Raw genomic sequence first — 15,609 nt, 5'->3', positions numbered from 1 at the left:
CCATCAAAAAACAGTAATTTTTAACAACAACAACAGCAACCCTATTTCTTAAGATTTTATTTTTTTTAAGTAATCTCTATACCCACCATGGGGCTCAGACTCACAACCCTGAAATCAGGGGTCGCATGCTCTACTGACTGAGCCAGCCAGGTGCCCCAGCAACCCTAGTTCTTAAAGGTCTGACAGTTACTGAACTCCAGCGGAGTTGTAGGTGAAGCCTCCTGCCACCCCACACCGTGACCCTGTAGGAGAACTACAGGCATTTCGATTTAGATAACGTAGAATTATTCTATCAGAAGAGTAAAACAGGCAAGGGACAAACATCATCAGACCTTCCTACTCAAAGTGATGGTTGCAGAGTTTGGCAGTGGGGTCACCATCCACAGTTGTAAGTTTTGTTCATTATATTGGTCAGCAGGCGCCCCCACTATGGAAAGAAAAGCGGGCCTGCAGAGTAACCTCAGACGGGACACACCAAAAAGTTAGTGTTCAAAGCTGGGTTTACCTTTCTGGCACCTTTTAAGCACAGTTCATGCTACATTTGTTTGGCAAAGTTCTTGTATCCAGTTACATTAAATTTCCATTTGTGAATCTGAGTAGTCATTTACCCCTTTTTAGTATTTTTAATGTTATGTTAAATTGTCCTGCCTGGCAGCTGTTTTGAATGAGCAAATTTTGAAGTATTCCATCTTTTTGCTCAAATACCATCTATTTTGTGAAGCTCTGCTGCTCATACAATTTCTCCTTTTCTGCTTTATTTTTCTCCATAGCACTTTCTTCTAACTTGCTTTACAGCTTCGTTTGTTTTTAATACCTGTCTTAACCCACTCAGATGTTAGCTTCACAGGGGCAGAGCTTTGTCTGTGTCGTTTATTGCTCTATGCGCACCACCTAGAACATAGTAGGCACTCAGTATTTATTGAATTTGCTGAAAAACTGTTGGCTTGATGCCATCATTCGGCTTTCAGTGTAATTTGGTGAGATCTCAGTACAACTTGGGAAATCTTAACAATCTGAAAGGGTATTTTGAGGACTGATTTAAAAGGTTGTATATACTAGTACTGATATTGAATTGTATACCAGAAAATGTGATAACATCTGAATGAAATAATGTAAGACCTGCAGGGCCACCTAACTGGCTCAGAGGAGTGTACGACTCTTGATCTCAGGGTCGTGAGTTCGAGCCCTACGTTGGGTGCAGGAATTACTTAAAACAAGAGTGGTACTACCGACGACCCCCTCTGCCAGATCTAAAAGAGGGTCAACCCCAACCTTTCAAGATCACTGAGGGCTCCATATCCCCCAGAGGGAAGCACTGACCAAAATTTTATCATTCCCTGTTTTCCCTTTATAGTTTCACTGCATGTTTGATTTTCTAAACTAGATAGCGTTTTGTTTTGTTTTTTAAAGATTTTATTTATTAATTTGACAGAGAGAGAGAGAGATAGCAAGAGCAGGAACACAAGCAGGGGTGAGTGGGAGAGGGAGAAGCAGGCTTCCCGCTGAGCAGGGAGCCCGATGAGGGACTCGATCCCAGGACCCTGGGATCATGACCTGAGCCGAAGGCAGATGCTTAACGACTGAGCCACCCAGGCGCCCCTAGATAGTGTTTTTGAACTTTATATATATCCTTTGAGACTTGCTTTCAGTCATGTGAGATTCTTGAAGTCCTCACCTGTGGCTGTGATGCATTTTCTAATTCATTCTGTAATGGACTGTTATTGGGCTTTGGGTTGTTAACACCCTGCATCTCCCACCCCCATTGGAAAAACTGCTGTGAACATTCTTCTGCATTCTTCTGATACACACAGACAAAGGAGTCCCCAGGGAATCTACTTAAGAGAGAAGTCGCAGAGTCCTAGGAGTTGCACAGATTTAACTTGAGTAGAATGTGAACAAAATCTTACAAGTTGTCGTACTGATGTATGCTCCCACTAGCAGAGTAGAAGTGTTTCGGTTTTATCTTCACTAGTGTATCCTCACTAGCACTGGAAATCATGAGATGTCTAGGGTTTTGCCAGACTGGTAGATGTAAAATGATAGCTTGTGATAGTTTTATTTGTACTTCTTTGATGACTGATGAGATTGAGCATATTTTCATATATTTCCTGGTCATTGGTGTTGGTTGTTCTTCCTCGTGCCCACTCAAGTCTTTGCCCATTTGCCCATTTTTCTGTTAGATGTTGGGCATTTTCTTACTGATATGTCAGAGTTCTTAATGTGTTCGGAACCCCAAACTGTTGTTGTGTATGTTGCTCATATCACCAGTTTCGGGGCCTTCTTGTCTTTCCATCACTATAGGGCATTAAAAGGTAAAAAAATCTTAATTTTAATGTAGTTAAACACATGGTTTGGACCGTGTGTGTGTTTTAAGAAATTGTTTCCTACTCTGAGCTCATAAAAATATTCCCCTATATTGTCTTCCAGGGATTTTTTTCTCCCCCACTTTCCTTTGGCATTTGTCTTTAAACCATCTGGAATTGATTTTTGTGTGTGGGATCTGTGGCAGAGATCCGATTTTATTTTCCCCACCTATGGATAATCACCTGTCCTGGCACCATTCATTGTCTCCCTTTCCCCACTGATCTCTAGGGACTTTGTTGTCATAAAATAGATTTCAACATGTGTGTATCTGTTTTGGGTTTTCTATTCTGTTTCATTGGTCAGTTGATCTGTCTCCATGCCAATAGTATCCTGTCTTAATTACTGTAGTTTTATTATTTTTTTAATTTTTTAAGACTTTGTGAGAGAGAGAGCACTGGAAAGCAAGCATGCACGGAGGAGGGGCAGAGGGGGAGGGAGAGGGACCAGCAGATGTCCTGAAGAGGAGGGAGCCCCATGTGGGGCTCGATCCCAGGACCTGAGATCATGACCTGAGCCAAAACCAAGAGTTAATCAACTGAGCCACCTAGGTGCCCCTAACTGTAGCTTTATAATAGTGCTTGATATGTTAAGTAAATCCCTCCATCTTATTTTTCTTCAGGAATATCTTGGTTATTCTTGGCCCTTTGCAACTTGCATAAAAATTTGAGTCAGCTTGTCATGTTCCACAGAAACTTCTTTTGTGATTTTGATTAGAACTGCATTGATTCCACCGATCGATTTGGGGAGAATTGACATTGCGTTTCATGAAGCTTCTCATTTGTAAACATATTTTTATTTTTGAAAGTCCTTTAAATGTCTTTGAGCATCCACACACATACATACGTGTGTGTGTATATATATATATATATTTATTTATTTAATTAAAGTTTTTTTTTTTTTTTTTTAAGTGATGTCCACACCCATCATGGAGCTCGAGCCTACAACCCCGAGATCAGGAGTTGCATGCTCCACCCACTGAGCCAGCCAGGCATCCCTGAATATATGTTTACTTATTTGCTTCATAAAGGGCTGCCTATCTTTGGCTAGATTTATTCATAGGCATTTTTTTTAATGCTGTTGCAAATGGCATAATTTTTTAAAGTTATTTTCATTAGGAATGTAAATCAAAGTAACAGATCCACCATATTGTTGGAAATTCTTGTGGCATTTTACTATGTTGTTTCTAGTCATTTTGGGAAGGAAATGTGGGGTTAAATGTGTACCTTAAAAAATGTATAACAATGAGGTGGAGTGTGGCCTGTTACATAGCTGCTAATTCATGATATTTCTTTTTTTTTAATAGGTGTCAGCTGTGATGCATGTTTAAAAGGAAATTTTCGAGGTCGCAGATACAAGTGTTTAATTTGCTACGATTACGATCTTTGTGCATCTTGTTATGAAAGTGGTGCAACAACAACAAGGCATACAACTGACCACCCAATGCAGTGCATATTAACAAGAGTAGATTTTGGTATGTATTTAGTTCACATTTTAATGGGTTGTCATTTAGAAGTTTGTGTGTGTGTGCGTGAAAAAGTAAAGGCAAAATGTTCTAAGACTCTTGCCAATAGAATACATTAAAAGTAACATGAATCTTACTTTTATATTCTAAATAATTCTCTTAATCATAGCTTAATTGTTCATGAAAGCCATTCAGAGATCTATAAAACTGACAAGGTCTGAGATGGAAGAGTGCCTCAGTAAAGAAGGAGTAAAGTCAATGGACTGTTCTTGCCAGCAGCACACAAATATTCTTGCTCGGTTATCAGAAAGCAGATTGTTTCTACAGTTGATTAGAAGACCTTGTTAAGCCATAAGAAAAGCTATAAATGTTTCATGCTGTAATTTCTTAGCTAGTCAGCACTTGTTACCTTTCTGTTTACAGCCATCATAGTTGCTATGAAGTAGTATGTCATGGGGTTTTGATTTGCATTTCTCTGATGGCTAATGATAGTGACCATCTTTTCTAATGCTTAATGGCCATTTGTAGATCTGCATTGGAGAAATGTCTATTCAGATCCTTTTTTAATTGGGCAATATGTCTTTTTATTACTGAGTTTTAATAGTTCCTTGTATACTCTTTATACAAGTTCCTTATCAAGTGGATGATTTGCAGAAATTTTCTTGCATTCCATGGGTTGTCTTTCCACTTTTTTTTTTTTTTAACTAGGCTCCACGCCCACTGTGGAGCCTGATGTGGGGCTTGAACTTGGGGCCCTGAGATCAAGAGTTGGATACTTAACTGACTGAGCCACCCAGGCACCCCCGTGTCTTCACTTTTTTGATGTGTGTTTCAAAGCACAGAAGTTTTAATTTCGATGATGTCCAGTTTATCTATTTTTTCATTTGTTATGCTTTTGGTGTCATATCTAAGAAACCATTGGCCAGTCTAAGATCATGAAGATTTAAAACTATGTTTTCTTCTAAGAGTTTTTTTATTGCATTAATTTTTATATATGGAATGATGAGGTAGACCATTCTTTTGCATATGGATATCCAGTCATCCCAGTATCATTTGTTGAAAAAGACTATTCTTTATCCAACGAATTGCGTTGGCATTCTTGTTAAAAATCAGTTGACATGAAGTGAGGTTGGGGAGATGGGGCGATGTTGGTCAAAGGTTGGTCAAAGTTTCATTATGCAAGATGAATAAGCTCTAGAGAGCTGATATATATAGTATGGTGACCATAGTTAACAATATTGTATAATTGAAATTTTTGGAAAGGATAGATCTTAAATCTTTTCAACACACACACACAGAGGTGACTATGTAGAGGTGGTTGATATGTTAGCTTGATTGTGGTGATCTTTCACAGTGTATACATGTATTTGTATACCATAAATATACACAATTTTTATATGTCTAAGATAGCTCAATAAAGCTATTAAAAAGGAAAAGTTGGTTGACCATAAATGTGTCTTTTCCTAGACTCTCAGTCTATTTCATTGATTTATATATCTCTCTTTATGCCAGTACCACCCTGTCTTAATTACTGTAAACTTATAGTAAGCTTTGAAATTGACAAGCATGAGTCTTCCACCTTTGGTTTTCTTTTGTTTTTCAAGATTGTTTTGGGTATTCTAGATCCCTTGAGTTTCTGTGAAAGAATTTTAGGATCAGCTCATCAAATTTCTGCAAAGAAGCCAACTGGGATTTTGATGGGGATTGTTTTGAATCTGTAGATCACTTTGGAGAGCAGTGGTATTAAGTTTGCCAGTCCATAAACATGAGCTGTTCTTCCATTTATTTAGGTCATCTTTGATATTTTTCAATAAAGTTTTGTAGTTACCAGAGGATAAGTTTTACACTTCTTTCATTAAATGTGTTCCTAAGTATTTTATTCTTTCTGTTACTGTAAATGGATTTTTACAATTTTACTTTTGGATTGTTCACTGCAAGTGTATAGAAGAACAATTGGTTTTTGTATATAGATCTTGTATCCTGTATTGTTTTTGTTGTTTATTCTATAAAGGTTTTTAGTGGATTTTTTTAGGATTTTCTCTTTTTTTAAAGATTTATGTATTTATTTTTTTAAAGATTTATATATTTATTTTAAGAGAGAGAGAGTAGGGGGGTGGGCAGAGGGACAGAACCTTTGAGCACAGAGCCTGAAGCAGGGCTCAATCCCACGACCCATGAGATCATGACCTGAGCCAAAACTGAGAGTCAGATGCTTAACTGTGCCACCCAGGCACCGCTAGGATTTTCTATATGCAAGGTCATGTCATCTGCTAATAGAGATGGTTTTACTTCTTCCTTTCCATCTAGCTGCTTTTCATTTCATTTCCTTGTCTAATTACTAGACCCTCCAGTAAAATAATGAATAGAATTGTCGAGAGTTGGGGTGCATGGGTGGCTTAGTCGGTTGAGGTCCCGACTTTTGGTTTTGGCTCAGGTCATGGTCTTGGGATTCTGGGATCCAGCCCCATATCGGGCTCACAAGGAGTCTACTTGACATTCTCTCTCCCTTGGTCCCTCTTCCTGAGACCACTCTCTCTCTCTCAAATAAATAATCTTTACAATAATAATCTTTAGGGGCTGCCTGGGTGGCTCAGTCGTTAAGCGTCTGCCTTCGGCTCAGGTCATGATCCCAGGGTCCTGGGGTCGAGCCTCGCATTGGGCTCCCTGCTCCGCGGGAAGCCTGCTTCTCCTTCTCCCTCTCCCCCTGCTTGTGTTCCCTCTCTCGCTGTGTCTCTGTCAAATAGATAAATAAAGTCTTTTTTAAAAATAAAAATAAATAAAATAATAATATTTTAAAAAGTGACATCTTTAAAAGAGTGGACATTTTTGTCTTGTTCCAGGTCTTGGGGGGAAGGCATCCAGTCTTTCACCAATAAGTATGATGTTAGCTAGGGGCGCCTGGGTGGCTCAGTCGTTAAGCATCTGCCTTCGGCTCAGGTCGTGATCCCGGGGTCCTGGGATCGAGCCCCGCATTGGGCTCCCTGCTCCGCGGGAAGCCTGCTTCTCCCTCTCTCACTTCCCCTGCTTGTGTTCCCTCTCTCACTGTGTCTCTCTCTGTTAAATAAATAAATAAAATCTTTAAAAAAAAAAAAAAAAGTATGATGTTAGCTATGGGTTTTTTGTACATGTCCTTTATCAGGGGAACAAGTTTTATTCATTTTTATGTATTTATCCCCACCTACCCCAAATCTACCTGGCAACTCTTATGCGTATAATAAATGGGTAAATATTTTTAAGATAGTCTAAATCTTCCCAAAAATGAATGTGAACAAATCTCTCATGTAGTGAATACTGTTTCATTTTCTCTTCTCACAAAAATGATCATATCTTATTAAGGATTTGTGTCATGTTGAATATAGTTCTTTATAATGAAGGGATGTAACATACTAAATATACTTGCAATTGTATTTCCTTTTGTGCTACTAATGGAGAAAAATAGAACTTGAGATGTACTAATGAGGCAAACAAATTATTTGCATAGAATATCACTAATTGGTCAGTTCTTCAGTAACCAGTTTGGACAGAGTATGTTGTGGTAGTACTCCATTCAAGTTAGCATTTTACAAGAGCTGAATGCTTAGGGTCCTTCCTGCTATAAGAATGGTGTGTGCTTTAGATAAAAAGCTGCATCTGGGGGTTGGCATATTGATCACAGTTGCCTACTCTGAGCACTTGTGTTCTTGTATTAGGATACACCCTGCTGATTATTTTTAATTTTTTTTTTTAAGATTTTATTTTTAAGTGATCTCTATACCCAACGTGGGGCTTGAACTCACAACCCTGAAATCAAGAGTCACACACTCCACCAATTGAGCCACGAGGCGCCCCTCACCCTGCTAATTCTTTGTTTTGAGATTGGCGTTGCTACACATCCAGAGATAAAGAAAAAATAAATTACAATAAAATTAGAACTAGATGTGAAATGAGAGGTGTTTCAAAATTAAATGAAAGGGGCGGGGTGCCTGGCTGGCTCAGTCAGAGGGGCATGTAACTCTTGACCTCGGGGTCATGAGTTTGAGCCCCACCTTGGGTGTAGAGATTACTTAAAATCTTCCCAAAAAAAAAAAAAATTTTTTTTTTTTTCAAAATTAAATGGAGATATAAAAAGTTACTTGCTTTGTTTTTCTCTTAAGGCAATAATAGCTATATGGGTAGAAAAGAAATTTTGGAGGGGTGTCACAGAGTCCCAGGGAGAATAAGGATGTTGCATATGTAAGCAGAGAGGTTCCTAAGCACTCCTTGACAGAGTGAGGTGGTTGGAGATTTCAGGCACACCTTTGTTTTACGTTATTGTACCCTCTGTTTACATTTTTATTTAGTAAAAAAACCAAAAAAACCCAGTAATTATTTCTCACTACAGTTACACTTTATTTTTCAGATTTGTACTATGGTGGGGAAGCTTTCTCTGTAGAACAGCCGCAGTCTTTTACTTGTCCCTATTGTGGAAAAATGGGCTATACGGAGACATCTCTTCAAGAACATGTTACTTCTGAACATGCAGAAACATCAACAGAAGTGGTGAGTGAAGCAGCCTTGTGTCTAAAAGGATGTGTTAAAGTACATCATTTCTATAAAAATAAAGTAGGTCACTGTCCTGTATCTCCTGCTAAGTGGACTGATATTGTTGGCATAATAATTACTAAAATTATCTTTTAACAGCAAGTTTTCCACATCGTAGGAGGCTGTACGTGTGCAAGATAACACGCTTCATTTGTTCACACTAGCCTTTCTTACCCTGTTTCTGAAAGCACAGTGGAATCTTGACCAAATTCAGGAGCCCTTAGCAAATGCCCTGTGAACAGGGTAGAAGCACCCCAGCCTGCAGCACAGCTCTTTCTAGAGTATTCTTGCTACCTGCTTCATTTCTCTTCGACAAGGAAACCTTCGTAAGGAAATTTTTAAATCTTAAGTCATTAAGTATAGTAATCCATTGTCACATCTCATTGTAACAGATCACTTACTTGGTTTTCATCAGGTCAACGCAGTAAGGTCCCTAGAAATTCCTCTTACTTTAATCTTTCCCAGTGGCTAAAAGCCAAGGGCCTAGAATAATGCACAAAGAAAATCTTGCTTTGAAAGCTTTTCGGATATTTTACTTGACATCTGAGTCAGCATATATTCAACTTTTTAACAAATGATAAAGCGCACCCAAAAGAGCCCCCCCGTGCCCCCTTTACCATTGGTAATAATAGATAAAGTGAGAGATGGGACATAGAACTCTAGGTCTGGAGTTTGGAGAATTTTGGCACAAGCAATTGCACATTGCATCAACTAATCAGCCCCTAAGTGTGCTCAAAACAAATTAGCTGAAACTCAAGAGAAATAGTGTGTCTGGGGATACATGGCTACTAAGGGGCAGAGCCAGGTGTTTGAACCCAGCCAGAGTCCCTCTGGGTTGTAGAGTCCCTACTTAACCACTGTCCTAGTTTGTCTCTGCTGCAGCCCTGCTGTTACAGCTGTGCATAGTTCAGGTTCACTTCTATGCCCATTTACACTGCTTAGGTGGATGCTTAAAGTTGCTTAAGAGATTTATAGTTCAAACATTTGGTAACTTTACATTACGTTTGTTCTCCAGCCAGATTTTACTATCTAACAGCTCAGAACTGCTTTCGTCTCGCACCATCTTGCGGCCTCAGAATACTGTTGTCACATTTTACTACTCTTCTTAATCTGTTCTTCTTCTTCTGTAAAGGTGATTTTGCTTCCTTCAGGTACAGTCCCAGGTACCAGTCTGAGGAGTGTGGACTTGATTGCATCTCTGTCCTGGTTGTTGTGGGAAATTTGGAATAATTCCTTTTTGACTTAATTTCTGTTCAGTTTGGGTACTTTAGTTACCCAGAGAAGGGTTTCTCGACTGAACCAGGCATTCTTAAAATCATTCCTAGGCAGTAGGTCCTAGTATAGGACTTTCATCACCCCACCCGGACAGGGCAGCTGCTCAGTTTTTCACATCCGAAATGGGCAAATCTAGCAGAAAGTTAAGTCCTTTCCATGAATGAAGAGCTAATTCTTTCAAATAAGAATCAGTAGCTCTGCCTCAGCAGCTTTGCCTTTATTTTTTTCCTGAGAGTAAATACTCAAAATTTGTTGACACTCCTCTATACCTGATCCACAGTTTGAAAATTAAATACTTGCCACCCACAAATGGTTGCATGGTGTGTCTCTCGGAAGGCCTGCTCAGTATGTGCCTTTATGAAGCTCCCAGGCTTTCGGTACATGGCTCAAGACAGTGGCCTTGCTGCTTTTCGACTAGTACTAGTGGAGTGTTTTAGGGATTGCTGCCTTCTCATCAGCCCTTAGTCTGTATGAACACTGCATCTGCCCTGTGTTTCCACCCAGGCATTTCAAGTGAAAAATGGCAAGCAAACAAGACTCTTTGATGTGAAGGACAGGTTTTTTTCTTCTTCAAATTATGTGAGTCATGTCCTCCTCAATCCCGGCTGGCACTACGTATGGCATCCTGACTAGTGTCCATGCCGGAGGACGGGTGCCTATGCCACCCCAGTTATTCAGTATTTTGAGTGCCTCTCTATACGTGTGGAGCATGTTACCAGCTCTAATAACGTTACGGTTGTATATAAATGTCCAGGTGATGTTACTAGTTGACCCCTCTCATCCCACCCCCGCCGCAGTGTTTGGCCAAAGTCATGGTTAGTCAAACATGGAAAAGTTCTGGAGTTCAGGAGTGAATCATGTCATTTTGGTGGGGGACTGTATTCACATACCAGCTAATTGTCCCTCCTTTTCTCTTCCTGTTTGCATTTTTCTTTCTGAATGCTCAGTGTGCTCTCTTGCTTTTGTCCCTGTGTTTCCTGCATGTGTCCTCTAGGCCAGCAGTTTGTGTCTTCCTGGAGGCCTTAAGGATCTCACTCCTCTAACCAGCATCGATTTGGATCATTTAGGGGCAAGAGGCTATGTCACTGTAGATGTCATTGTCACCACTAGAAAGCATTTACTGATACCTGACACAGCTGGCAAGAAGGTCTACTGAAGGTTAATTTTCAAAACAACTTTGTAGACAACTTTGTAAACTTGTCTATATTTTTCTGTTTCCTTTTTCAACTATAGGGACTCTAAGGCCCTAACCTAAGATTTGCCTCCCTTCTTAAGATTAATTTGCGATTACTCAAGAGACTTTTGATTATGTGGGTATGGAGGGGACCCTTCAAAGCCAGATACTGTGAAAAACGACATCTGATACAGAATGCATAGTGAAGGTGATGACTAGTTAAAAATGTAAGAAGCAGATTGGGTATAATCTCAGGAGTCTTTATGTGAACACCAAATAGATAAACAATGTGATTTTGAAATTAAGCACGAGTTCTTAAAATCCCTGAGAGTTGGTAGATTGGGACAACTAACTGGAGTTTGGTTGTGGGAAGAATTGAGAGGAAGGAGCACAGTATGTAATTTTAAAATCCATCAATCTGGTATTGGAAGTGAGCAAATGGGATTACAAATACGGATTATTGAGGAAGTGTTAGGATGGCAGAAGAAACATGGGAGGTAGAAAAACTTTTCTTTGGACATAAAAGGGCATTGAGAAGTGACTCCTGAAATTTTTCTTAAATCTTCCATTGGAGCTTGCACTGCAGCTAACTAGAAAGCCTTCAGGGATTTTGTTGTTGTTGTTAGATGAACCATGCTGCTACGTTTTACTAATAATATGTAGTTAATCTTCTTTCACTGCTTTGTTTAGTAAATCTCTTGTAATTTATCTGTAGAATATTATGCTTAAAAGGTTCACAGCACTTTTTGGTTTACCAACATTTTCTTCCCACTTCCAGAAATTACGAACAGAATTATTCTGTTCATAATTAATGGCAGGGGTCTAATAGGTCATTGCTGGGAAATTTTTGCTTTCTATTTTTCATTTGATGTATTTACTCATTTTCTTTACTCTCCAGAACGGGGGTTAGGGTAGTGGCCGGCATTTAAGTGCTCTTCATTTATGTTAATGATATATTTCCCTCCCTTTTTAATGAAGACCTAGATGTGTTTATAACAGAATGAATTATATTTGAAGTAGCGTGGTTGTACTGTGTTCCATGTATAAGAAATAAAAAATCAAGGAGAAAGAATGATTTTTGGAAATTTCCCACAGACTGACTTGATAATTTTATTTGAAATAATAACTCTTGGGGCGCCTGGCTGGCTCAGTTGGAAGAGCATGCGACTCTTGATCTCAGGGTGGTGAGTTTGAGCCCCACGTTGGGTTGTAGAGATTATATACATACGTACATACATAAACTTTAAAAATAATAATTCTTATGGAGAAAAATGATAGCATAAAAGGACCTTTAAGTTTTTTTAATGATTCAGAATAATTGGTTTAAGCTGATAATTTACTTAATATTTAAACAGTTGTTTGTCATAGAGCACAAAATTGAAATTATCATCATTGTTGTGGCAATTTGTGTATAAACAAATAGATGCATTTGATCTCTAAATTAAACAAGCAGGAAAATATTAGATCAAATCTGCAAACCAGATTAACATTGATAGATATGATTTATGCATGGAGGCTATGAGAAGTGACATATGTTTTAAATTGTCTGTAGGACTTTTAAGACTTGATCATCAATATATCTGTTTTTTTTTTTAAGATTTTATTTATTTATCTGACAGAGAGAGAGACAGTGAGAGAGGGAACACAAGCAGGGGGAGTAGGGAGAGGGAGAAGCAGGCTTTCCTCTGAGCAGGGAGCCTGATGTGGGCTTCCCTCTGAGCAGGGAGCCCGATGTGGACTCTGGGATCATGACCTGAGCCAAAGGCAGACGCCTAACAACTGCGCCACCCAGGCTCCCCAATATGTCTGTGTTTCATTGAGAGACCATTTTATTTTATTTTTTAAAGCTTTTACTTATTTATTTGCGAGAAGAGAGTGAGCAAGAGAGAGAACACAAGCTGGGGGGTGGAGTGCGGAGGGAGAAGCAGACTCCCTGCTGAGCAAGGAGCCCAATGCAGGTCTCAATCCCAGGACCCTGGGATCATGACCTGAGCCAAAAGTAGACGCTTAACTGACTGAGCCACCCAGGCGCCCCAAGAGACCATTTTAATATGTAGGTATATAGAACTAACTTCCCAACACATTTATTTCCTTATTAGGAGCAATAATGGTGGAGTGAACCACAATTTTTACAAATCTTCTAATTTAATTTTATAAATTTTCTTAAATACTATAATTCCCTATTTACCCTTTTAATCAGATAATCAGGAAAAGTAAGCATTTAAAGGCAAAATATACATTAAAAGAAAAAATAGGCTTTGACTTTTACTGCTTGCATTCTTCTTTATCAAAAAATGCAGTTGGATGCTGTCTGCTTTTCTGTGAACTAACAAGGGTATTTTATTTAATAATAGTGAAGAAATACATAGGATTTGAGAAATACAGTTGCTCCAGGCAACCAAATTGTCACTGCTCAGCTGCATTTAGCTAGAGAGATTGTAGAAGGTTAGGATTTGGTACTTTTATCATTTGTGCTTTTTGTTAGTTTTGACCCAAAACACTTTCTATTTTATAACTCACCTTTTTCTATCTTTAGTGTTTGGCTGTCTTTGCATATTTTAAAATAATAGTTATTTTGAACACATTTACTTGTTTAAAGTCAGATCATAGTATTTTCCATTTTAAGGGTGATGTAGCCATTAGTGTCCTGGCAGATTTTTGGGTCGTGAGCAGGGAAGGAAATGATAGACACTTTGGGGGTTCCAGGTTTGTTCTGGGATAACCCAATATGCATGTGTTATGATATTTTTAAAAGATGTTTCTATGAGAAATCAGTTTCTCAAGATGATATGAAAACCAAGAAGGGAATTACTAAAATTATTGAGAAAGTGAGATAATAGCTTTTCTAGGAAGGTGTCCCTGCCTGGTATTTGAGAGTATGTTGTTATCCCTGGGTAGGCTTTTCATTACTTCTGCTTTCTTCTGTGTTGAAGTTGAATTAAAACCCTGTAGGGGAAGGGAGAGAGGCAGTTTTCTGAATGGAAACAATGCCTAATGTGCAGGGAGGCGCTCACTAAGACAGCAGCTGTCAGACACATTGATTTTGAATTCTTTTTTTCTTTAGCCACTGGTCTGGTTTCTTCTCTGTCCTCTGAAATACTGGTTTGTCTAGTTCAGTGTCCAGACAGCTAATTTCAGGTCAAAGAAATGTTTTGCAGGGTTTGTAGGAAGATTTGTAGGGAAGATGGTACAAAGATGGAGCTCGCCAGTAACTGTTGGCAAATTATAAGGTGGTTCAGAAGTTCTTTCAGCGGGTTTCAGCCTTGCCTCTTCTCCTCCCACCATCCTTTCTTTTCCTGACCTGCCCCTCAGATTTAAACAAACAAACAAAACAACAAGCAAACAAACAATAAAACAACAAAAACTGATTAAGAAAATTATTTGAGGGGCGCCTGGGTGGCTCAGTCGGTTAAGTGTCTGCCTTCGGCTCAGGTCATGATCCCAGGGTGCTGGGATCGAGCCCCGCATCGGGCTCCCTGCTCCACGGGAAGCCTGCTTCTCCCTCTCCCTCTGTCCCCGCCCCCATTCGTGTTCTCTCTCTCACTCTCTATCTCAAAGAAATAAAATCTCTAAAAAAAAAGAAAATTGTTTGAAGACACCAGTCTTGGTATTTGTAGCTGAGGTCATTTTTTTCTAAGAAGCTGTAGCAAACTTGGCCTCACTTGACAAACTGGTTATGCCCTTGAGAAGAGGAACATACAAAGCTTCTGTCCTCGTCAGACTGTAACTTCAACTCACTGTAAACAACATAAACCCACTAACTTAAGTAGAGTTTATTTCAGATTCTTCACAAAAATGGTTGCTTGCTTTAGAGCACTGCCTCCCTGGCCCTGGCCCCCTGCAGCTTTCAGGTTCTTATCGACACCACTAAGCCGTACGAGCTTCCCGTTTCCTTTTCTTTCTCAAAGTCTACAAGTAAAATATATAGCTTATCCCAGGTTAGATGGAGAAAGTGGTGCTTACAATGGGATTTTTCTTCTAGGTAAGTATGGGTGCTTATATCTAGAGTGAATTGTGGGCAGGATAAAGAAAAAGGACAGCTCTGGGGCGCCTGGGGGGCTCAATCGGTTAAGCGTCTGCCTTGGGCTCAGGTCATCCCAGGATCGAGCCCCACCTCAGGCTCTGCGTTCAGCGAGGAGCCTGCTTCTCCCTCTCCATGCACCCTCCCCACTTGTACTCTCTCTCACTATCTCTCCCTTGCTCTCTCAAATTAATAAAATCTTTAAAAAAAATAGAATGTGATTAAAAAAGGAGGGAAAAAGGACAGCTCTGAGTTATTTTTAATTGTTGTGAAATTATATTTTTTTGTCTTATGAATTCCCAGGACATCAGCATACACATACAATTTAAATTTCTGTCTAAAAAAACATATTTAAGGGGGCACCTGGCTGGCTCAGTTGGTAGAGCGTGTGACTCTTGATCTCAGGGTTGTGGGTTTGAGCCCCACATTGGGTGTAGAGATTACTTAAAAATCTTTAAAATATGAATAAATAAAATTTTTTAAACCAAACTTATTTATTTATCTTTAAAGATTCCATTTATTTATTTGAGATAGAGTGAGAGAGAGAGTAGGGAGGAGCCCGCTCTCCACTGAGCAGGGAGCCTGATGCTGGGCTCAATCCCAGGACCCTGGGATCATGACCTGAGCCGAAGGCAGACACTTAACCGACTGAGCCACCCAGGTGCCCCCCAAACTTAGTTATTTAGGACTTTTAAATCATGTATAAAAATGTAAGGAAAATTAAGACATATATGTAACAAAAACTCCCTAAAA

General features: G+C 39.3%; 1 protein-coding gene across 2 annotated transcripts in view; it reads left to right on the top strand.

Moving 5' to 3' along the window:
* KCMF1 (potassium channel modulatory factor 1) overlaps positions 1-15,609 on the top strand; it is a 76,200-nt gene that overhangs the window by 43,194 nt on the left and 17,397 nt on the right. For both annotated transcript variants that reach the window (XM_032410571.1, XM_032410570.1), the window contains exons 2-3: positions 3,668-3,835; positions 8,205-8,344. In XM_032410571.1, coding sequence (XP_032266462.1) covers positions 3,668-3,835; positions 8,205-8,344 — 308 coding nt within the window. The remainder of the gene's footprint in view (positions 1-3,667; positions 3,836-8,204; positions 8,345-15,609) is intronic.

Source organism: Phoca vitulina, unplaced genomic scaffold (assembly GCF_004348235.1).
Source record: "Phoca vitulina isolate PV1807 unplaced genomic scaffold, GSC_HSeal_1.0 scaffold12, whole genome shotgun sequence".
Lineage (NCBI taxonomy): Eukaryota > Metazoa > Chordata > Mammalia > Carnivora > Phocidae > Phoca > Phoca vitulina.
Note: the sequence above shows the minus strand (reverse complement) of the source record. Positions and strands in the feature narration are given on the sequence as shown.